This window comes from Hemitrygon akajei, chromosome 13 (genome assembly GCF_048418815.1).
Source record: "Hemitrygon akajei chromosome 13, sHemAka1.3, whole genome shotgun sequence".
NCBI classification, from domain to species: Eukaryota; Metazoa; Chordata; class Chondrichthyes; order Myliobatiformes; family Dasyatidae; genus Hemitrygon; species Hemitrygon akajei.
Genome location: NC_133136.1, coordinates 40441774 through 40466962, shown reverse-complemented (window position 1 = coordinate 40466962; position 25189 = coordinate 40441774). Strand labels below are relative to the sequence as shown.

The 25189-nt window shown below is 42.7% G+C and overlaps 1 protein-coding gene across 2 annotated transcripts in view; it reads left to right on the top strand.

Moving 5' to 3' along the window:
- The window catches only part of ankrd55 (ankyrin repeat domain 55), a 147805-nt gene that overhangs the window by 82547 nt on the left and 40069 nt on the right, over window positions 1-25189 (top strand). For both annotated transcript variants that reach the window (XM_073064457.1, XM_073064458.1), the window contains one exon: window positions 655-764. In XM_073064457.1, coding sequence (XP_072920558.1) covers window positions 655-764 — 110 coding nt within the window. The remainder of the gene's footprint in view (window positions 1-654; window positions 765-25189) is intronic.

Sequence of the window (25189 nt, the reverse complement as noted above, 5' to 3'; positions counted from 1 at the left end):
AAGAAGGCACAGAAGCCTGAAGGCACACATTCAACGATTCAGGAACAGCTTCTTCCCCTCGCCATCTGATTTCTGAATAGACATTGAACCCATGAGCACTACCTCACAACTTCTTTATTTCTATTTTTTCACACTAATTTAACTATTTTATATATATACTTATGCAATTCACAGTTTTTTCTTTCCCTATTATCTTGTATTGTGTTGTACTGCTGCTGCAAAGTTAACAAACTTCACCACATATGCTGGTGATATTAAACCTGATTCTGATTCCTATTACAAATCTTTCCAATTCTCTATCTCAAAGAGTTATGGGTTCCCTGTTATTGAGTATATTTAAAACTGAGATTGACAGATCTCGGAGTACTAAGGGAACTAAGGGGTATGAGAAGGTTGAAATTTAGCCATGATATCAATGACTGACAAAGCAAACTTAGAGGACCATAGGCTCACACTTGCTCATATTTCTTAAGTTTTTATCTACTGAATTATTTTTGGCTCCTGCCAATCCAGAATCAGACAGTCTTTCTACCTTTGAAATTTTAGTTTCTTTTACAATAATTAATATTCACTAGAAGTTTAAAGATTAAAAAGAGAAGTCTATTCAAAAACACCAATCATAGAAAGCAGATTGACTTGCATTATCATTTATAGGGCTGGCTAGATGGCTGTGTAACACTACTCCGAAATGGTGCCAAACAAAATGTCCCAGATAAAAATGGAAGACTTCCCCTTCATGCGGCCACAGCTGAAAATAATGTCAGGTAAAGCTATTTTTTTCCTATTTTTAAACAAGAAATAGTGTATCTGATTAAATTCCATTGTTATTATATTTATGGAAAGAAATATGATGGGGGTATTTTTCTTAGTTACGAGAATATTTTAAAGTCTATGTGTTAATGGCAAGACTTTAACAGTGTTGATGAGCAGAGGAGTCTTGTGGTCCAAGTCCACAGCTCCCTGGAAGTGTCTGCACAGGTTGATAGGGTAGTAAGAATCAGGAAGTTAGGTTGCAACTTTGTAAAGTTCTAGTTAGGTCACTTCTGGAGAATTATATTCAATTCTAGTCACCTCATTATAGGAAGGATGTTAAGGCTTTGCGGAGAGTGCAGAAGAGGATTCCCAGGAATGTTGCCTGGATTAGGGGACATGTGCTCATGAAGAGAGGTTGGACAAATTTGTTTTCTTGAGAGCAGCAGAGGCTAAGGAGAGGTCTTCAAAGGTTGATAAGATAGAAGCATAGATAGAGTAGGAAGCCAGTATCTTTTACTCAGTGTTAAAATATCTTGAGGACGTACATACATTAAGATGAGGGGGTAAATTCAAAGCAGAAGTGCGTGGGAAGTTTCACTGGGAGCTGGGATGGACTGTGAGGGGTGGTGATAGAGGTAAATGCAACAGAGGCATTCAAGAGGCTCTTAGGCACATGAATGTGCAGGAAAGGAAGGATATGGACTTTATCAGAAGGGATTAGTTGAGTTGGGCATTTGATTAATTTTGGCACAACATCATAGACCAAGGAGTTTGTTCATGTGCTCTACTATCCTGTGTTCTATGTTCTAGATATAAGGTTGATCCAGTGGTTTTATGATCCATACCGACCTTATTTCAGTGTTAATCAATTTCCTTAATGAATATCGCAAATGAGATTAGAATGAGAATGTGTATCAGACACATATAATCGTTTGCATCAGAAGATTGCTTTTTATGGAGCCCAGTCAAATCGGGATGGAGAGAGGAGGCTGCTCTCTGGTCTGTGAGTGAGATTTAAAGACAGAGTGTTTGCGGGCGTTCAACGTTTCTCAGGCAGTCCAGTCAAATTGCAATTCATTAGCAAGGACAAACAAAAATAAGACTGGGACAAGTGAAGTGCTCATTGTGTGAGTGGACCAGTGTTGGAGTGGGAAGGGTTTGGTTCATCAGGGTTCAACAAATACAGGTTTGGGCAAGGTAAGCTCCTCAGAAAACATGTTAAGGAACTGGAGCTGCAGCTCGATGACCTTTGGCTCATACAGGAAACAGAGGAAATGATAGATAGAAGCTACAAGGAGGCAGTCACCACTAAGTTGCAGGAAGAAGGTACCTGGGTGACCGTCAGGAGAGGGAAAGGAAATGAACAGCCATGGAGAGACCCCTGCGGCCTTTCCCATCAATAATAGGCATACTGCTTTGGATAATGGTGCAGGGGGAGGACCTACTGGGGGAAAAGCTGCAGCAATTGGGTCTCTGGTACTGTGGCTTGGAAGGGAATTGGTGAAAAAAGAACTGCAGTATAATAAGGGATTCCATAGTTAGAGGAGTAGACACGAGAGTCTGTGGATGCAATAGAGACACCCTGATAGTATGTTGCCTCCCAGGTGCCAGGGTCAGGGATGTCTTGGATTGTGTCCACAACATTCTAAATGGGGAGGGTGAGCCCTTGTTACATATTAGCGCCAATGACATGGGTAGGAAAAGTGAGGAGGTCCTGAAGAGAAAGTTTAGAGAGCTAGATAGAAAACTGAAATGTGGGACCTCCAGGGTAACAATCTCTGGATTGCTGCTTGTGGTAGGCACCAGTGAGGGCAAGAGTTTGACAGTTGAATGCATAGCTAAAGAACTGGTGCAAGGGGCAGGGTTTCAGATTTCTGGATCATTGGGATATCTTCTGGGGAAGGTATGACCTGTCCTGGACAGGTTAGACCTGAACCCAAGGGAGACCTATATCGTTGAGGGAAGGTTTGCTAGAACAGGTGGGGGGGGGGTAGTTTAAACTGATTTAGTGGGGAGGGGGGTTAGAAGCTGAGTGATAGGGCTGAGGATAGGGCAGTTGGTAACCTAAACAGAATCAATGAAGTACCACTTAATGAGTGTTCAGCCAGAGTGCAGAAGACAACAAACTGTGCAAATGCAAAAGAAGAAACAATAATATAAATAAATAAGCAATAAATATCACAAATATGTAATAAAGAGTCATTGAAAGTGACTCAATTGGTTGAGGGAGCATTTTAATGATGGGTCAAGTGAAGTTGAGTGAAGTTCTCCCCTTTGTTCAAGAACCTGGTTGAGTGGAAGTAACTGTTCCTGAACCTGGTGGTGTGAGTCCTGAGATTCTTGTACCTTCTTCCTGATCGCAGCAGAGAGAAGAGAGCCTGACCTGAGTGGTGGGGATCCTGATGATAGGGCTTCTTTCCTGCAACAATGTTTCATGCTCAATGGTTGGGAGTGCTTTACCCTTGATGGACAAGGCTGTATCCACTACTTTTTGTAGAGTTTTCTGTTCAAGGGCATTGGTGTTTCCATAGCAAGCTGTGATACAGCCAGTTAATATGCTCTCCACTAAACATCTGCAGAAATTTGTCAAAGTTTAAGATGTTATGCCAAATATTTGAAAACTCCTAAGGAACCAGAGGCACTGTCATGCTTTCTTCATAATTGCACTTGCATGCTGGGACCAGGACAGCTCCTCTGAAATAATAACACCTTCAGAATCAACAAATTGGAGTTGAAATGTGGAGCTGAAATACGTCATCACCAACCTCTCAGAACACTTTGTCAGTGTGGATGCAAGTTCAACTGGACAATAGTCATTGAGGTGGGTTACCACTCTTAACTTGAGCACAGGTATAACTGAAGTCTGCTTGAAACAGGGGGTACCACACACTGTCGAAGTGAGAGGTTAAAGATCTCAGTGAACACACCAGCAAGTTGATCAGCACAGGTCTTTAGTACGTGGCCAGGCACCCTGTCCAGGCCGAATGCTTTTCGTGAGTTCACCCTCCAGAAGGCAGCTAGCACATTGGCCTCACAGACAGAAATCAAAGAATCATTGGGGGATATTGGAGGTTATGATGGTTCCTCCACCTTTCGATGATCAAAGCAAGCAGGAAAAGCATTGAGTTAATCTGGAAGTGAAGTCTTGCTGTCTCCCATATCACTTGATTTTACTTTATAAGAGGTGATAGCATTCAGGCCTTGCCACAAATGTCGAGTATCCTTTGTTGATTCAAGTTTGGTCCGGAATTTCCACTTTACCTGTTAAAAGTTTTTCCAGAGATCGTACTCCCTGGACCTTGTGTAACTTCGTTGGTCACCACACTTGACAGCCTCTGATCTAGCTCTCAGCAGATTTTGGATCTTGTGCTTGATCCAGGGCTTCTGATTGTGGAGCACTCTGAATGATTTAATGGGGACACACTCATTTAAAGCTGCTTTAATAATGTCCATTACAGCCATGATGTATTCATTCAGATCCCTTGATGAGTGCTTGAACACGGCCCAGCCCGTTGACTCAAAGCAATTCTGTAGCTGCTCCTTTGCCTCCCGCGAGCACCTCTTTGTTGTCCTAATCTCTGGAGGTTCACGCTTTAGCCTCTACCTGTATGCAGATAGGAGAAGGCCAGCCAAGTGATCCAATTTACCAAAATACAGTCTGGGCATGGAACAGTAGGCATTCTTTCTTTTAATATAACAGTGACCTAATGTGTTGGGACCTCTGGTGCTACAGAATTATATGCTGATGGCAACTGGGCAGGGTTTTCTTCAAACAAGCCCAGTTAAAGACAAGCTTGATTGATTTGAAATACGTATGTTGGGATGGACTGTTTCTTGTTTGGTATCATAAGTGCTTGATTATGGTTGGCCACTGGTGGTATGTAAATTGCAGTCAGGGTAATGGAGGGGATCACTAGGTAAATAGAACAGATGGCATTTGAATGTTAGGTTTTCAATAAAACTGCCACAACGAAGCACAAATGGGAGTTTATCATAAAAAACACATACCTCCTCCTTCTGCCTTTCCCAAATCAGTAGTTCAGACCATTCTGTAAATTGAAAAGCCTTTGGATTTGATCAATGTATCTGGTGGGCCTGGAGAAAGCCATGTTTCAATCAAGCATACAATAGAACAGGCTCTCAGTTCTCTCTATTACGACAGTCTTGTTTTGTTCTCCAGTGACGACACATTTACCAACAAGTTGCTCTTCAAGAAGGGAGGGAGGGAGAAGAGAGGAAATTATAGGCCAGTTAGTCTGACCTCAGTGGTTGGGAAGACGTTAGAGTCGATTTTTAAGCATGAGATTACAAGGTACTTGGAGGCACACAATAAAATGGGCCTAAGTCAGCATGGTTTCCTTAAGGGAAAATCTTTTCTGAAAAGTCTATTGGAATGTCTTGAGGAAATAACAAGCAGGATAGTCAAAGGTGAGCTGGTAGACATTGTGTGCTTAGAATTTCAAAAGGCTCTTGACAAGGTACCACACTTGAAGCTGCTTAGCAAAATAAGAGCCCTGACATTACAGGAAAGATACTAACATGGATAGAGAATTAGATGATTGGCAGGAAGGAAAGAGTGGTAATAAAGGGAGACTTTTCTGATTTGCTGACAGTGACTAGACATTTTTTGCAGGGATCGGTGTTGGAACCACTTCTTTTTATGTTGTATGTCAATGATCTTGATGACAGAATTGATGGTTTTGTGCCATGATTGCAGATGATATGAAGATCGGTGGAGGGGCAAGTAAAGTTGAGGAAGCAGGGAGCTGCAGATGGACTTAGGCAGATTGGGAGAATGGGTAAAGAAGTGGCAAATGGAATACAGAGTCGGGAAGTGTATGGTCATGCACTTTGGTAGAAGGAATAAAAACCTATAATATTATCTAAGTGGGGAGAAAATTAAAAAATATGAGGTGCAAAGGAAGTTGGGAGTCCCTGTGCAGGATTCCCTAAATGTTAACTTGCAGGTTGAGTCAGTGGTGAGGAAGGCAAATTCAACGTCAGCATTCATTTCGAGAGGACTAAAATATAAAAAACAAGGGGAAAAAAAGCTGAGGCCTCACTTGGAGTATTGTGAGCAGTTTTGGGCTTCTTATCTAAGAAAGAGCGTGCTATCATCGGAGAGGGTGCAAACAAATTTCAAAATTCTCTGCCTGGAGAAAAGTAACCATACCTTAATTGATTTGTGTCTAAGATGTGCAAGAAGCAGATGGCATTGCAAATATCCAAACAAGGGACACTACTGGCCTCAGCATCAGAATATCTTGTATCTTCTACCTTTCAGAGCATTAATGAACCATTGTTGATAATAGTGCCAATAAGTGGCTTACTGATTATTGTATGATGTCACTATTAAAAAGACCGTAAGACATTGGAACAGAATTAGGCCATTTGCCCTATCAAGTCTGCTCCACCATTTGATCATGGCTGATCCATTTCCCTCTCAAGCCATTCTACTGCCTTCTCCCCATAACCTTTCTTGCCCTGGTTTATCAAGAATCTATTAACCTCTGCTTTAAATACACTCAATGATCTGGCCTCCACAGCAACAAATTCCACAGATTCACCAACTTCTGGCTAAAGAAATTCCTCCTCATCATCCTAAATGGATGTCCCTCTATTATGAGGTTGTGCCCTCAGATCCTAGACTTCCCTGCTATAGGAAACATCCTCTCCACATCGACTCTTCAACATTCAGTAGGTTTCAATGAGATTCTCCCCTCATTCTTCAAATTCCAGTGAGTACAAGCCCAGGGTTATCAAACATGCTTCATATGATAAGACTTTTAATCCTGAAATAATCCCATAGGTCCTACTGGGGTTCAGAACTGCTTCAAAAGAGGAGCTGCAGTCATCCACAGTTGAGCTGGTATACATGCAGCCATTACGAGTGCCAGGTGATTTCATTCCTGACACCATGACCACCTGATCAGCCTCTCAATAGCATTCCACCCTCCTCAGTAAATTCAATTCCTTTCCACCTAATCCTACTTCCCATCATGGCGTACCACACTCCTGGGTTCCTGTTGACCTATGTGACACCTCATTTGCTTTCATCTGCCATGACACACAATTGGAGTACAGTTCGGCGCAGACACAACAGAACTGTTCCCGTGCAGATCTGGTGAAGAGCTTTAAAAACCCAGTCTCTATAAAAGAGAGGTACCGACTAACAGAGTGGTCATCATGGGAGTAGTCTGAGTAAGGCTTTGGCTCAACAGGGCTGCAACAAGAAGAGGCGGAGGCAAGGTAAGTTCATTACTTATTTCTTACATTTTTTTTCTGAATAAACTCTTGAGAGAATAGGGGGTATGTCCGCAGGCCAGTGTTCTGTTCTGAGTGTCAGATATGGGATTTCCTGGAGATTACCAGCCTCCCCGATGGTCACATCTGCACCAGATGCATCAAGATGCAGCTCCTTAGAGAGTGTGTTAGGGAACTGGAGCTGCAGCTCGATGACCTTCGGCTTGGTAGGGAAACTGAAGCAGTGATATAGACGGGACCTACAGGGAGGTAGTCACCCCAAGTCTACAGGAGACAAATAAATGGGTGACTATCAGGAGAGAGAAGGGAGAATGCCAGATAGTGGAGAGCACTCCTGTGGCTGTCCCCCTAAACAATAAGTACTCCATTTTGAATACTGCTAGGGGGTTGGACATCGTACCTGAGGGAAGCAACAGCGGCCGTGCCTCTGGCACTGAGTCTGGCCCTGTGACTCGGGAAGGCAAGAAACTGGAGAGGATGGCAGCAGTAACAGGGGACTCTACAGTTAAGGGAACAGATTCTGAGGACATGAAAAAGAAACACGGATGGTAGTTTGCCTCCCAGGTGCAGGGTCTGTGAAGTTTCTGAACACATCCGCAATATCCTGAAAAGGGAGGGTGAGTAACCAAAAGTCATGGTACCTATTAGTACCAACAACAATGGGTAGAAAAGGGGAGGAGGTCCTGAAAGCAGAATACAGGGAGTTGGGAAGGAAGCTGAAAAGCAGGACCTCAAGGGTTGTAATCTCGGGATTGCTGCATGTGCCATGTGACAGTGTGGATGGGAATAGAATGAAGTGGCAGATAAATGTGTGGCTGAAGGATTGGAGCAAGGGGCGGAGATTCAGATTTCTGGATAACTGGGACCTCTTCTGGGGCAGGTATGACCTGTAAAAAAGGGACAGGTTGCACCTGAATCTGAAGGGGACAAACTTATCCTTCCGGTTTTCTGGAGCTCTTGGGAGTGGTTTAAACTCATATGGCAGGGGGAGGGGAATGAGTATGATAGAGCTGAGGACGAGCCAGAGTTTTAAAAGTAGATGATGTAATATATTATATGAATGTAAGGAAGGACAAGCCAATAATTGGGTAAACATGCAGACAGAGCAAAGAGTTAAATTGTACCACAGAGGCAAAATTCATAAGGGTGAAGAATACAGGACTGAAGGTGTTGTACTTAAATGCACGTGGCATTTGGAATAAGGTGGATGAACTCATGGTGCAATTAGAGATTGGTCAGTATGACATAGTGGGCATCACTGAATCATGGCTGAAAGGTCATAGTTGGGAGTTTAACCTCAAAAGATGTACATTCAATCAAAAGGACGGGCAGGAAGGCATTGGCAGTAGTTTGGCTCTATTGGTAAGAGATGGAATTACATCTTTAGAAAAAGGTGACATAGGGTCAGAGAATGCTGTATTTTTGTGGGTGGAGTTAAAGAAACTGCAAGGGTAAAAAAAACATTATGGGAATCATATATAGGCCTCCAAGTAGTAGTTAAAATGTGAGGTTGAGATTGCAAAGGGAGCTGGAAAGGGCATGTAATAAGGGTAATGATACAATCGTAATGGGGAACTTCAACGTGCAAGGGGACTCAGAAAATTAGGTTGGTGTCAGATCACAAGAGAAGAATTTATTGAGTACCTATGGTGGTGGCTCCGTCGGTCTCGAGAGACCATGGGTCTGTGCCTGGAGCTTCCAGGGCGCAGGCCTGGGCAGGGTTGTATGGGAGACTGGCAGTTGCCCAAGCTGCAGGCTTTCCCCTCTCCATGCCACCGATGTTGTCCAAGGGAAGGGCACTAGGACCCATGCAGCTTGGCACCGGTGACATCGCAGAGCAATGTGTTGTTAAGTGCCTTGCTCAAGGACACAAACACGTTGCCTCAGCTGAGGCTCGAACCAGTGACCTTCAGGTTACTAGTCTGATGCCTTGCCCACTAGGCCACGCGCCAACACTATGAGTGCCTATGAGATGGCTTTTAAGAGCAGATTGTGCTAAAGCCTACTAAAGGAAAGGCTATCATAGATTGGGTGTTGTGTAATGACCCAGATCTTATTAGTCAGCTTAACATAGAGGAATCCTTAGGAGGCAGTGATCATAATATGATGAATTCATACTGCAATTTGAAAGGGAGAAGCAAGTCAAAAGTATCAGTATCTCAGTGGAATAAAGGAGATTACAGAGGCACGAGAGAGAAGTTTGCTCTGATAGATTTGATGGGGATGACGGCAGAACAGAGGTGTCTCAAGTTTCTGGGAATAGTTCTCAAGGTGCAGGATAGATATGTCCCACAGAAGAAGTTGTTCTAAAATGGCAGGGCTAGGAAAATGTGGCTGACAAGGGCTGCATAAAAGCCAAAGAAAGGGCATATAAGGTAGCAAAAGTGAGTGGAAAGTTGGGTGATTGAGAAGTTTTTAAAATCCAACAAAAGGCAACTAAAAAAGCCAGAAGGGGAAATTTGAAATATGAGGGCAGACTAGCAGATCATACAAAGCAGGATACTAAGAGTTCTTTCAGTTATATAAAGAATAAAAGGGAAGTGAGAGTTGATATTGAACCACTATAAAATGTTGCTGGTGAGGTATTGATGGGTGTCAAAGAAATGGCAGATGAACTTAATAAGTAATTTACTTCCGTCTTCACAGTGGAAGACACTAGCAGTGTGCTAGAGGTCCGTGAGCATCAGGGAACAGGACTGAGTGCCATTGCTATAACAAAAGAAAATGTTCCAGTTAAACGCAAAGGTCTTAAGGTACCGTAGATAAGTCACCTGGACCAGGTGGACTACATCCCAGAACCTAAAAGAGGTTGCTGAAGAGATAACAGATGCGTTGGCCATGATCTTTCAAGGATCACTTGATTCTGGCATAGTTCCAAATGACTGGAAAATTGCAAATGTCACTCCACTCCTTAAGAAGGGAGGAAAACAAAAGAGAAGAAATTATAGGCCTGTTAGCCTAATCTCAGTGGTTGGGAAAGTGTTGGAGTTTATTATTAAGAATGAGGTTTCAAAGTATTTGGAGACTAATAATAAAGTAAGTCAGTCATCATGCTTTCTGTAAAGGAAAATCTTGCCTGACAAATCTGTTAGAGTTCTTCGCGGAAGTAACAAGCAGGGTAGGCAAAGGAGAGGTGGTGGATGTCATTTACTTAGATTTTCAGAAGGCATTTGATAAGGTGCCTCACATGAGGCTGCTTAACAAGATAAAATCCTATGGCATTACAGGAAAGATACTGGCATGGATAGAGGAATGGCTGACAGGCAGGAGGCAGCAAGTGGGAATAAAGGCAGCCTTTTCTGGTTGGCCGCCAGTAACTAGTGGTGTTCCTCCAGGGGTCAGTATAGGGACCACTACTTTTCACATTCTTCATCAATGATTTAGATAATGGAATTGATGGCTTTGTAGCAAAGTTTGCAGATGATATGAGGATGGGGGGGTGTAGGTAGTGCTGAGGAAGCAATGTGATTGCAGCAGCACTTAGACAAATTGGAAGAATTGGCAAAAAAGTGGCAGATGTTGGAAAATCTTTGATTATGCATTTTGGTAAAAGGAGCAATAGTGCAGACTATTATCTAAATGGGGTGAAAATTCAATCATTGGAGGTGCAGAGGGGCTTAGGAGTCCTCATGCAAGACTCAGAAGGTTAATTCATAGTTTGAGTCTGTGGTAAAGAAGGCAAATGCAATGTTGGCATTCATTTCCAGGGGAATAGAATATAAAAACAAGGAGATAATGCTGAAGCTTTACAAGTCACTGGTCAGGATGCACTTGTAGTATTGTCAACAGTTTTGGGCCCCATATCTCAGAAAGGATGTCTTGTCATTGAATAGTCCAGAGGAGGTTCAGTAGATCATTCTGGGAATGGAGGATTAACATGTGAGGAGTTTTTGGCAGCATTGGACCTGTACTCACTGCAATTTAGAAGAATACATGGGGATCTCATTGAAACCCACCAAATGTTGAAAGGACTAGATAAGGTAGATGTGGAGAGGATGTTTCATCTTCTAGGGGTATCCAGAACAAGACGGCACAGCCTCAAAATTGAGGGGCGACCTTTTACAACAGAAGTAAGGAGGAACTTTTTTAGCCAAAGAGTGGAATGTAGTGCCACAGACTGCGGTGGAGGCCAAGTTCATGGGTATACCTAAAGCGGAAGTTGATAGATTCCTGATTGGTCGGGGCATTAAGGGATATGGTGAGAGGGCAGGTGTATGGGGTTGAATGGGATCCAGGATTAGCCATGATGAAATGGTGAAGCAGACTAGATGGGCTGAATGTCCTAATTCTGCTCCTATATCTTATGGTCTTTAGGACACACACCAACATCCTCTTAGGCCCCCTTACGATGGCCTGTTCTGCACTATGGAACGGGGAGAAAAGACTTTTATCATAGATAAGATAGATAAACCTGAACATATTTCAGTAAATCACCTTAAACTGGCCCACCAAGATTTGAAGTATTCTGCTGCGATGCTCCTGTTAACGCACCTCTGGTTGAGTTAGAGCCAGCAAATCTATTTTGCTATTCTTCCAAATGCTTGTTTATGTGCGGAGGCTGTGCATAAGTCGAGCATTCACAGCCCGGGGAGGACCTGCACTTCATTAATAATTAAATGTTGCACAAATCTACTTGAGAGACAAAAGCAAAACCTCAGACCCCATCCTGAACAAGCCTGCAGAAGAGGTCAATAGCTCCAGCGAAGTCTCTTCAAGAATTTCAGAGGTCCTTTTCTGCTTAGTTCCATTCCATGCTGAACTAGGAGTCTGTGGTCGGGCTCTCTGTGAACTTCAGTTCAGAATGCTATTTGCTTGCATTTATTGTTAGCATGATTGGTTTTTTACTCAGCACATTAAGTGTTTGACAGGCTTTTTAATATCTTTTTTATTTCTTTATTTTGTGGCTGCCTGTGAGACAAACAGATATGGCAAAGTTATTGATGTGGCAAAGGTATTTCCCATGGTAGGGGAGTCTAGGACAAGAGGGCACGACTTCAGGATTGAAGGACGTCCATTTAGAACTGAGATGTGGAGGAACTACTTTAGTCAGAGAGTGGTAAATCTGTGGAATTTGTTACCACGAGCAGCTGTGGAGGCCAAGTCATTGGCTGTATTTAAGGTAAAGATTGATAAGTTCTTGATTAGCCAGTGCATCAAAGGGTATGGGGAGAAGGCAGGGGAGTGGGGATGACTGAAAGAATTGGATCAGCCCATGAAAGAATGGTGGAGCAGACTTGATGGGCCAAATGGCCTACTTCTGCTCCTATTTCTTATGGTCTAAATCTCAAGGTTTGACATACTTTGATTTTAAATATACCTTGAACACTAATTTTACAGAAGCTTAAATCTCATACCACACGTATACAGGCGATTTCTCAACACTGACAGATAAGCACATGGCAACAAATTCACAATCTTCTCTCTTTCTTGCAATCAGAGCTACTTAGCATAACAGGAAAAGGCTCCTTACAGTCTCAAAAGTTCATGAACTTGGACAGAAGTTGTTAGTTGTTATAACCTCTGCCTCCATGTAGCCAATCATCACTGGATATTTAGAAAACATTGAATACATGCACAACGCATATTCAATCAGTCTCTTCACATTCCCTCATCCAAAAATATCTTCCTTCTTTTACTTGTCTTTTGAAGCGTGAGACTTCATCTCTCATCTAGTGAATAGTAACGAAGATATTAGAACACTAACTTATTCATCTGGTGAAATATTCCAGTGACATGAGTTCAATCCAGTTCGGGAATCTGCACTCAATCAAATAAAGCCTTAAATAAGAGAAAATCTGCAGATGCTGGAAATCCAAGCAACACACACAAAATGCCCAGCAGCATCTATGAAAAAGAGTATAGTTGATGTTTCCAGCTGAGACTCTTCAGCAGGACTGGCGAAAAAAAGATGAGGAGTCAGAATTAGAAGGTGGGAGGAGGGGAGGAGAACCATAAGGTTGTAGGCGAAACCAGGAGTGGGGCGAGGGGTGAAGTAAAGAGCAGGGAAGTTGATTGATGAGAGAGATACAGGATTGAAGAAGGGAGAATCTAATAGGAGAGGACAGAAGGCCGCGGAAGAAAGAAAAGCGGGGAGGATCACCAGAGGGAGGCAATGGGCAGGCAAGGAGATAAAGTGAGAGGGGGGAAAAGGGATGGGGAATGGTGAAGTGAGGGGCATTACCGGAAGTTTGAGAAATTGATGTTTATGCCAGAAGGTTGGTGGCTACCCAAATGGAATATAGGGTGCTGTTCCTCCAACCTAAGCATGGCCTCATATCAACAGTACAGGAGGCCATGGATTGACATGTTGAAATGGGAAGTGGAATTAAAATGGGCGGCCACTGGGAGATCTGCTTTTTCTGGTTTATGGAGGATAGGTGCACGGTGAAGCTGTCTCCCAATCTATGTCATAGCTCACCGTTATCCAGGAGGCCACACTAGGAGCACCAAATACAGTAGGTGGTCCCAACAGACTCACAGGTGGAGTGCCACCTCACCTGGAAGAACTGTTTGGGGCCTTGCATGATAGTGAGGGAGGAGGTGTAGGGACAGGTGTAGCACTTATTCCATTTGTAAGGGTAAATGCAATGAGGGAAATCAGTGGGGAGGGACGAATGACAATAGAGTTGTGTAGGGAGCAATCACTGTGGAGAGCAGAAAGTGGAAGAGAGGGAAAGATGTGCTTCTGTTGGAGATGGTGGAAGTTCTGGAGAATTATGTGCTGGATGCAGAGGCTATAGGGGTGATAGGTGAGGACAAGAGGATCCTTATCCCTGGTGGGGTGGCGAGAGGATAGGGTGAGTGTAAATGTGAGTGAAATGGAAGAGATGTGGTTGAGGGAGTGTTGATGGTGCTTTCCTAGTTTTTATTTATTTTTGAACTGTACTACCACTAGAAAAAAAAATCAAGACCTATCTCAGTGATAATAAATATCATTCTGATTCTGGGTAATTTTCCAAAATTCAAACTGCTCTGAGAACAATCAGAATTAGATTGACTCTTTATTGCCATTAAAAATTGCCTTGCAAATCATATTGTTATCAGTGATGGACAGACCTGATGGACAATGGGGTACAGAGTTAACCATTCCCCCCCCCCCTGAGAACTACAAACTATTGCTGTTGTTATGCTGCTATTGAGAGAGAGAGAGAGATAAAGCCCAGGCAAGAACATTTGCTACAGATAAGAGGGGGAGAGCGACTGTTGATTTACTGTATTATGACTCTTCCTGGATTATTTACCTTCCACTACAAGGACTTTACTTTGCTCGTTAACATTCCTCAGGAGATAGCAGGAGTGGCCTGATTTGATGGACACCGTCATTCAGAGTTGATGGATAGCTGAGACCCCGTGAGTAGGGATAAAAGACAGGTCTGGAGAGACACCCTTCAGACACACCAGTGGACACTGACTGAGTGCTGGGAACCCACAGAAAGGTGGGGGCTTCGGAGACCGAACCAGGAGATCGGTCAGTTGAACTCACAGTGTTACAGCAGGGCCGGTGGGGACTTGTGTGTGTGTCCACTCATGCCCGAGTGACGAGTCCACCACAGAAGAACGGTCTAGCTGAAGAACAGAGGGGTCATAACTGAATGGCCACAACGATACGACGGATTAAGAAAGCCATAAAAAGGTTTGCCTGCCGCAGCTGTTGCTGTTGCATGTCGCTCGCTCTCTCTCCCTCTCCAACGATTTAAATACAACAAATACAACTACTTCAGCATTTATGAACTGAACTCTATACTTTCCTATGACAATTCATTTACCCCTAGACATCGATAGAGCTTGTTTATTATTGGTTATTATTATTCCTACACTTTTAGGTTTATTACCGCTAACTTGTTTTATATGTATATTTGCATTTTTGATATTGTATTGTGTAGTTTTCTAATAAACACCTTTAGTTTGGTACCACCAGACTCCAACGGATTCTTCTTTCTCTGCTGGTCAGACACCCAGTTACGGGGTACGTAACAATATACTGTAATTGTGTCAAAACAGCTATGTCAAAGCATAAGAATGAAGAAATCAGGCAAAATGCACTGAACAGATGATGTAACATTGATATAAGCATTATCTACCATTATGCTATCCCTAATTCACAATCATTGGATAAACTCGATAGCATCAACACAGATGTGGCAAAGAGATACCTAAGATAGTCAAGCCCTCTCCACAAATGGCCGGGAACATGTGCTTAAACTGGAAGGGGTAAATTCATAAATGAGTCAAGCCTACAGTCACAGGATCATTCATTTTTGTCAATGTGCCATACTCCTTTAAAAGAATCTCTAGGTATGTTCTAACCCACCAGACGTGGCAACAATCAATTAATATTGTGACCAGATATATAAAGCCGGAAGACAGGATGGGACGGGACAGCATGGTAGCACCGCAGTTAGCACCATTGTTTTTCAGTGCCAACTGTAAGATGGAATTCGATTGCTGCTGCGTTCTTTCCATGACTGCATGGGTTACCTGCAGATGCTCCAGTCTCCTCACTCATTCTAAAGACATACAGATAGGGGTAATGAGCTGTGGGCATGCTGTACATGGGCTTCCCAGCGCAATCTTCACTGATTTGATTTGACGTAAATGATGCATTTCACCATATGTTTTGATGTACATGTGACAAATCAAGCTAATCTCAAAGTGAATTGAATTGACCTTATTCTTACACCCTTCACAGGAGTAAAAATCTTTACGTTATGTCTCCGTCTAAATGTGCAATGTGCAATCATAGTAATTTATAATAAATAGAACAGTCAATGTAATATAGAGCACACTGAAATCAGTGTGAGTCCATCAGTCCGATGGCCTGGTGGAAGAAGCTGTCCCAGAACTTGTTGGTCCTGGATTTTATGCTGTGGTACTGCTTCCCTGATGGTAGAAGCTGGAATAGATTGTGGTTGGGGTGACTCAAGTCCCCAATGATCCTACGGGCCCTTTTTTCACACCTGTCCTTGTAAATGTCCTGAATCATGGGGAGTTCACAACTACAGGTGCGCTGGGCTATCCACACCACTCTCTACAGAGTTCTGCGATTAAGGGAGGTGCAGTTCCCATACCAGGCAGTGATGCAGCCAATCAGGATGCTCTCAATTATGCTCCTGTAGAAAGTTCTCAGGATTTGGGGGCCTCTGATTGGCTATGGGAGACCTCTGTATTGATTCTGGACTCCATGAGGTTTCATGCACCAGGTCAAGCACAATCAGGGAAATTCCCTGATGATTCCTACCAATAATCCCATCTATTGACTATTGATTATTGAACAGATTGTCCTATGAATTAATACTTTTCCTTAATAAATCATACTTGGAAACTATATATGAAGCTGGAAAATATAAATGAGATTCTTAACAAATACTTTGTATCTCTTCACCCAAGAGGAAGACAATATCAACACCATAGAATTTTGATTGTGGACAAACCTCCAACCTAGGTGAAGTATGTCCAAGGGTATTATTAGATACAAGGAAGAAAACTGCAGAGACTTATTATTCAGTACCCTCTGGTTACAGGACTGGCAGAATGCAGGAAGAAATAAACTGAGTAATTATAAACAAATTAGTTTAGCTTCATTGGTGGAAAACTAACTGGAAATAAATGTGAGACACACCATAAAACTCAATTTAAATGGAAATTAACCAGGGATAGTCCATATGGATTTGTTATGGGGAAATCTTGGCTAACTCACAAGTGGAAGTGTTTGACTGTAACATCAATGAGGATAGCACATTTGATATTGTTAACATTGATTTTGGTAAGGCTTTTGACATGAACTCATGTAGCAGACAGGCTAAAATAGCAAAGGCCATGAGATTTAAAGGAGTCTGGCAAATTATATCCAAAGTTGATAATGTCAGTAAACAAAAGATAATGATTGATATTTGTTTTGGCGAGTGGAAGGCTTTCACCAGTGGAGTTTCACATGGCTCTCAAACCCTTACTTCTTACAATGAATATCAATGATTTGAATTAAAACATAGAGTATATCATAAAGAGAGTGTACTGAGGTTAGTTGTGACTGGGAGGAGAAACACTTCCAAAAGAAAGAATATTTAGATGGCCTGATCAATACAGCAGAAAAGTAATAAACAAAATACATCCAGGGAAGGTGGAGGTTCAAGAAGGCAAGTGAATCAAGTTCAATCTCAGCTTAATTGTCATTCAACCATACATGAAACCCATGAATACAGCCAAACGAAACAGCAGTACTCCAGGGTCAAGGTGAAAAACAGTGCCAACAGTCATACATAGCACAAGGCACATATAGCACATCTAGGATAGCAAATACATATACTGCAAGACAGTAGTAAAACACAGTCACACAAAATAAATAGTCCAAGTTCAACATTCAAAGTAAATTTATTATCAAGGTACATTTATGTCCTTTTCCTGAGGTTCATTTTCATGCAAGCATTCTCAATAAATCCATAGAGTAATAACCGTAACAGAATCAAGGAAAAACCACACCAACTTGGGCATTCAGCCATTGTGCAAAAGACAACAAACTGTGCAAATACAAAAAGAAACAAATAATAATAAATATATAAATAATAATAAGTAATACATATCAAGAAGATGAGATGAAGAGTCCTTGAAAGTGTTGTGAAACCTATGGAGGTTGTGGGAACATTTCAATGATAAGACAAGTGAAGTTGAGTATAGTTATCCCCTTTGGTTCAAGAGCCTGATGGTTGAGGGATAATAACTGTACCTGAACCTGGTAGTGTGAGTCCTGAGGCTCCTGTATGATCTTCCTGATGGCAGCAGTGAGAAGAGCACGTGTCCTGGGTGGTGGGGGACCATGATAATGGATGCTGCTTTCCAACAACAATATTTCGTGTAGAGGTACTCAATGATGGAAAAGGCCTTACCGATGATGTACTGGGCTGTATCCACTAATTTTTGTATGACTCTCCATTTAAGGGCATTGGTTGTTCCATACCAGGCTGTGATGCAGCCAGTCACTAGACATCTATACAAGTTTGTCAAGTTTTAGATGTCATGCTGAAGCTTCACAAACTCCTATGGAAGTAAAGGTGCTGCTGTGCTTTCTTTGTAATTGCACTTATGTGCTGTGCCCAGGACAAGTCCTTGGAAATAATAACACTGATTTATTTAAAATTGCTGAGCCTCTCCATCTCTCATTTTCCTATGAGGACTGGCTCATGGACCTCTGATTTCCTTCTCCTGAAGTCAATAATCAGCTCCTTGGTCTTGCTGACATTGAGTGAGAGGTTGTTGTTATGGCACCACTCAGACAGATTTTCAATCTCCCTCCTTTATGCTGATTCATCACCACCTTTGATTTGGCCCACGAGAAATGTCATTAGCAAACTTGAATATGGCATTGGAGCTGGGCTTAGCTACACAGTCATAAGTGTAAAGTGAGTAGACTTCATAGCCTTGTGGTGCATGAGTGCTGATTGAGATCGTGGAGGAGATGTTATTGCCAATCTGAACAGACTGGGTTCTGGAAGTGAGGAAATCAAGGATGTAATTGCACAAGGGGGTATTGAGGCCAAGATCTTGGAGCTTATTGATCAATTTTGTGGGGATAATGGTATTGAACACTGAGCTGTAGTCAATAAAGGGCATCTTGATGTATGCACCTTTGCTGTCTAGATGTTCAGGATTGAGTGAAGAGCCAATAAGATGGCATCTGCTGTGGACCTGTTAATCTGGTAGGCAAATTGGAATAGATACAACTAACGTCTCATGCAGGAGTTAGTATGTTTCATCATCAACCTTTCAAAGCACTTCATCACAATGGATGTAAATGATACTGGACAATAGCCATTGAGGCTGGTCACCATGTTTTTCTTAGGCACCAGTAAAATTGCAGCCTGCTTGAAGCAGGTGGGTATATCAAGCTGCCAAAGCGAGAGATTAAAGATCTCAGTGAACATTCCAGCCTGTTAATCAGCACAGGTCTTTAGTAATTGGCCGGGTTACCCATCTAGGCCATATGTTTTTCCTGAGTTCACACTCCTAAATGCTGCTAACACATTGGCCTCAGAGACTGCAATCACAGGATCATCAGAAGCAGAGGGAGTTTATGACGGTTCCTTCATGTTTTGATGGTCAAAGCAATCATAGAAGGCATTGAACTCTTCTGAAAGCAAAGACCTGCTATTGCCTATGTCACTTGACTTAACTCCATAGGAAGTAATAGTATTCAAGCCCTGGCACAGCTGTCGAGCATCCTTCATTGATTCAGGTTTACTCTGGAATTGTCACTTTGCCCATGAGATGGCTTTCTGCAGATCATACCTGGACCTGTTGTAACTTCCTTGGTCTCCAGACTTGAATGACCCTGATCTGGCATCAGCAGATTGTGAAACTCATGGTTCATCCAGGGCTTCTGATTGGGGGAGACTCTGAATGATTTTGTGAGAACACACTCATCTACAACTGTTTTATTAAGGTGCTGGGTCCATGAATGTTGCAGCTGAATGCTATACATATGAATATGCATATAGTATTTCTACAGATTCACTACTCACTGGCTAAAGAAATTCCTCCTTATCTATGTTCTAGATGGACGTCCCTCTTCTGGGGCTTTGCTCTCCTTGTCCTAACCACCATAGGAAACCTCCTCTCTATCTAGGCCTTTCAATATTCGACAGGTTTCAATGAGGTCCCCCATCATTCTTCTAAACTCCAGCAAGTACAAGCCCAGAGTGATCAAACAGTCCTCATTCATTAACTCTTTCATTCCTGGAATCATTCTCATGGATCTCCTCTGGACCCTCTCCAATTTCAGAAAATCTTTTTTTAAAAAGGGGCCCAAACCCACTCACAATACTCCAAGTGTGATCTGACCAATGCCTTATAAGGCTTTGGTATCACTTCCTTGCTCTTATATTCTAGTCCTCCCAAAATGAAAGCTAACATTACACTTGCCTTCCTTACCATTGACTCAACTTGCAAGTTAACCTTTAGAGAATCCTGCACAAAGACTCCCAAGTCCCTTTGCACATCTGATTTTTTAATTTTCTCCTTGTCTACATCTTTATTTCTTCTACCAAAGTGCATGACCATAGATATCCCTACACTATATTTCATCTGCCACTATTTTGCCCATTCTTGATCTGTCTAAGTACTTCTGCAGACTTCCTGCTTCCTCCACACTACCTACCCCTCCCCTATCTTTGTATCCTCTGAAAACCTGTCCACTTAACCATCAATCCCATCATCTGAGTTATCAACTCTTGCTGAATGCCACAAATCACAGACAACCAACCAAAAAAGGCCACCTTTATTCTCACTCTTTGCCTCCTGCCAGTCAGCCAATCTCCTATCCATGCTAATATCTTTCCTGTATTACCATGGCCTCTTATATTGTTGAGCAGCCTCATATCCTGCATGGCCATCTGAAAATCAAAGCAAGCAACCTCCACTGACTCTTCTTTGTCCCTCCTGCCTGTTATTTCCTCAAAGATTTCCAACAGATTTGTCAGGCAAGATTTCCCCTCAATGAAACCATGCTGACTTTGGCCTATTAATTTGAATCAAAGCTTGAGTAATGTGCATAGTTCAGGTAATCATATCACTTGAATAGTACCACTGCAATGCAGAAGGTATGGAGGATTTGCCAGAATGAAAAAAAATATAGTCTCTGAAGGCAAATTGGATAGAAACAGAAAACACTTAGAAATACTTAGCAAATCAGGCAGCATTTGTGGTAAGAGTGACAGTGTTAACGTTTGAGGTGAATCACCTTTCATTATAATCTAAAATTTTATCTCTGTTTCTCTTTTCACAGGTACTACCAAACCAATTGAGAATTTCCAGCATTTATTATTGTTATTTCAGATTTCCACATTAGTTTAGGACATTAATTTTAGCACATTAGTTTAAGCATTAGTTTATTATTGTCATATATACCTAGATACAGTGAAAATCTTGACTTGCATATTGTTTATACAGATCAAATCATTATACAGTGCATTGAGATATGGAGAACAAGGTAAAACAATAACCATGTAAGATAACATATAAAAGCTACAAAGTCCATGTGGGTAAACAATAAAGGGCAAGGTCATAACAAGGTAAACAGTCAATCATATCATACAAGAGGTCTGTACAAGAGCCTGATAACTGTGGGATAGAAGCTGTTCATGGGTAGTATATTTCTTCAGGCCTTTGTACCTTCTGCCCAATGGAAGAAGGGAGGGATTGTCTTGGGTTGGTGAGGTATTTGGTTGGCTGCTTTACTGAGGCAGTGAGAAGAGTGAACAGAGTCCGTAGAGGGGAGGCTGTTTCCATGATGTGCTAAGCTGTGTCCACAGCTCTCTGTAGTTTCTTGCGGCCATTGCAGAGCAGTTGCAATACCAAGCTGTTATGCATTCAGACTGAATGCTTTCTGTTATGCATCAATAAAAATTAGTAAGGGTCAATAGAAACATGCCATATTTCTTTAACCTCCTGAGGAAGTAGAGGCATACCAAATTATACACGGCCTTATATGAAAAGACTTCTCGTTTTGGCATAGATTTAATTGATAGTAGGATTAGAGACAAGGTGAGATATTTTATGATCGTAGGGTCACTGTGATAAGATAGGGAAAGATGGTGGAGGCAGAAACCCCCATCATATTTACAAAGTTAATGAATGTATACTTGAAAAGCTCTGACCTCAAGATATTTGAAGATTGAGTACAGGAGGTTAGTATTGGAGCTAGGTTGTTTTATCTTGACCTTCATGGACACTTGGAATTCCAGGGCTATATGTTAGCAAGCTCTGCTGGCAAGAGAGATAGAATGCACATACATATACAAGAAGCCATTGGCATACTGTACTCAAGGAAATCTGAAGATTCTCGGGACAGACTTCATTGTCTGGAGACTTTTCATCATACCACACTTCCATCTCACCATGTCACACTTCCTTCTCTCGCTGTTAATATTCCAGCTGCCCTTACCCTTCTGGAAGTGCAGCATCTTAATAACAAGTGCGTGCATATTGCCTGGAACACACTGCAGGGTGACTCCCTGATCTATCAGGGGACTAGATGCCATCTTGAGGACCAGTGGTCTTGCTGCACAGTGTTCTATTGCTCTTTTGGCTACAATTGTAATTTATTACTGCAGCAGGATCAAGAGGCAAGGGGGGGATGAGAGAGCTCCTCCACCCAACTGAGCCAAGCCCCATTTGGCAGAGTGACAAACTACATTCACAGCAAATTATCTGTGAATGAATGTTTACCACTTTAACTTTTACTTATAAAATTGCTAATTATATACATTCAGTGGCCAGTTATTAGGTAAACATATATATTTGTTTGCTCATGCAAATATCTAATCAGCCAATCATATGGAAGCAATTAATGTGTAAAAGCATGAGCTCATGGGTCAAGAGGTTCAGTTGTTGTTCAGGACAAACATTAAAATGGGGAAGAAATGTGATTTAACAACTTTGACTGCGCAAGGATTCTTGCTGCCAGACATGGTGGGGTCAATAACCTAGAAACTGCTGATCTCCTGGGATTTTCATGCAAAACAATCTCTAGGGTTTGAAGAACAAAAAAAACATCCAGTAAGCTGCTGGTTCTATGGGCAAAACTGCTTTGTTAATGACAAGTTCAAAGGAGAATAGCCAGACTTGAACTTGAAGTGGATGGGCTACAACAGCAGAAGACTACATATACACAGTGACCACTTTATTTGGTACAGGAGGTACCTGATAACATAGCCACTGAGTGTAGAATTGAATTGAAAATACATGTGGACTAAGATGTTAACTGTCCTGTGCTATCATCGGTGGGATCATCAGTTGATCTGCCACCTGTCTTCAGGAGTTTCGGCCCGCTTATGATCAAGACTCCCTCGAGGTGGTGGGCCAGCAATGCTAAAGCACCACCTCCCACTGATGAGCTTAACAACTTGGCATCTGCCTCTATCAGAGTTGTTGGTCGCTTCCATCCAACAGATAGTCTACTCTTCAGGTGTCTACGCAGCTACTGAAGAGTTTACAAAAGATGGATACACTGTCCGACTATCTGCCCCTCTGGACGTACTTAGTCCACACCTATGATGATCCTGCCTCTGCTGCCTCAGCTATAGCCCTGCTGGTTGACTTGATCTCTCTTCTAGTGAAGCCAAGGTCACGCAGCCACTTCTGGAAAGTGAACGCAATGAAGCCACGGCAACCTACTTCGAATGGATAGCATGAGACCTTCCACCCTCTGTCTCTGCACACTGATCTTAATTCTGCATACTTGGTTAACTTGCACTCATGGGCTTCATCGATGTTGTCTTCCCAGGGGGCTGTGAGTTCACCAATAACCACTTCTCTACTGGTGTCAGACCAGACGATTATATCTGGACGCAATGTGGTGAAAACTATTTGCTCCGGGAAACTGCCTTTCCCAGCCAGGTCAGCCTTGACACACCAATCATTGGCTGAAGAAAGTATGCTTGATCGTGGGCCTGCACTGTACACCCTTGACTTAGAGCCTTCTCTCACAAATGATATGCCATGTTCTGTGCAGCATGGGGCATGAGATAAGTTGTGCTGCAGTACTCTCTGCTCAACCGTTTCAGTTACAACTTTGAGAATGTTGTTATGTCTCCAAGTGTACATGTTGCTGGAAAGATTGACTCTGCATGCACTCAAAATACGCTGAAGTGTTCCCTTCTCGCCACAAGCAGCACACCTGTCTGTCTTATCTTTGGCAGGTGTTGGGAGCAGGTCATACACTGCTCTATATAGAAAAGAAATGGGGAGTGGTTCCATCTGCCACAGGACATTCCAAGATAGATGTTGTTGTTCAACACTTTCCCACCAGGACCAAGCCCCTTGTTTGGTCAGGCCAGCTGCTTTAGCTAACCTCTTCTCCTCTTCTACCTCTCGTATTTCATGTGTTACAAGCTCACGACACTCCTTACCTGTAGAAGATGACCACCACTTGTGGGTTGTCCGTCCAAGTCCCTGGCAGCCTAGCTGGGTAGCCCCAACCGCCTCCTTGGGCTTCAATCTAGACTCTGCCTCATCGACTGCTGCCCCGGCTGACCACTTCCTGCCTGATCTCACATCCGGCTGGATGTTCTTGATGACAGGGTCTTTTGAGTCTCGAAGCATCAAGAATGGTCCTACCTTGGCTACCTTGACCTCTTCAACAAGGATTGCACTGGGATGGTAAGCTTTGTCTGGCTACTGCGGATTGCAATATTAGTGAGGCTGCTCGGTACTCCAAGCCACTTCTTCACATACTTGTTGATCTTCCGTTCCATTGCTTCAACATAGGACATTGCCACTTCATAGACAGTTAATGGCCACATTATCTGTGGCATCAGTCCGTACTGCAAGCACCACAACTTCAACTTGCCAGGCAAGCCACACTTGTCGACAGACATCAGACCTCTGCTGATCTGTTCTCCTGCCTCTTGAACCCTCTTGGTGTCTCTTAGCTCCTCTGTGTACCATCGCCTGAGGCTCTTAACTGGTTGGTCCTGAATGGATGGAATCTCCTCTCCACAAAAGGTGAAATGAAAGTCAACCAGCTTTCTTCTCCTAAGAACAAGGTTCCTTGACTTCTTGGTCTTGAAATTCATTCTTCCCCAATCCATTAGCTCCTCGAGTCTAGATAGTACACTTTCCACTGCCTCCGTGCTAGGACCCAAAAGGGTGATATCGTCCATGAATGCTCGTATTGGTGGCAACTCCCCTCCGCCATCAAGTGCGACACCTGGTCCCACTGATTCTGCAGCCCTCACAATGACCTCCATGGCTGACACAAAAAGGATGGGTGAAATCGCACATCCCATTGGGATACCAATGTCCAAGCTCTGCCACCTAGTTGTAAACTGCTGAGTGGAAAACCTCATCCGGAAATCATTGTAGTACTGCATAACGAAGTTCCTCGCCTTAGCAGGAATCCATAGGAATTCCATCGCAAACTCAATCAAGATATGGGGAATGGAACCATACGCATTTGCAAGATCAAGCCAAACTACAGTCAGAATTCTTCTCAACCTTTTCGACTACTGGATGGTATGTCACATCATACTAGTATGTTCAAGGCATCCCAGGAAGCCTGGTTTTCCTGCCTTCTGCACAGATGTATTTACCAATCCATTCTCTATCACGTATGAAGATAATCCTCCTGCTAGAATGCCAAACATAATCTCCCCCTCTACATTCAGGAGTAAAATTGGTCGGA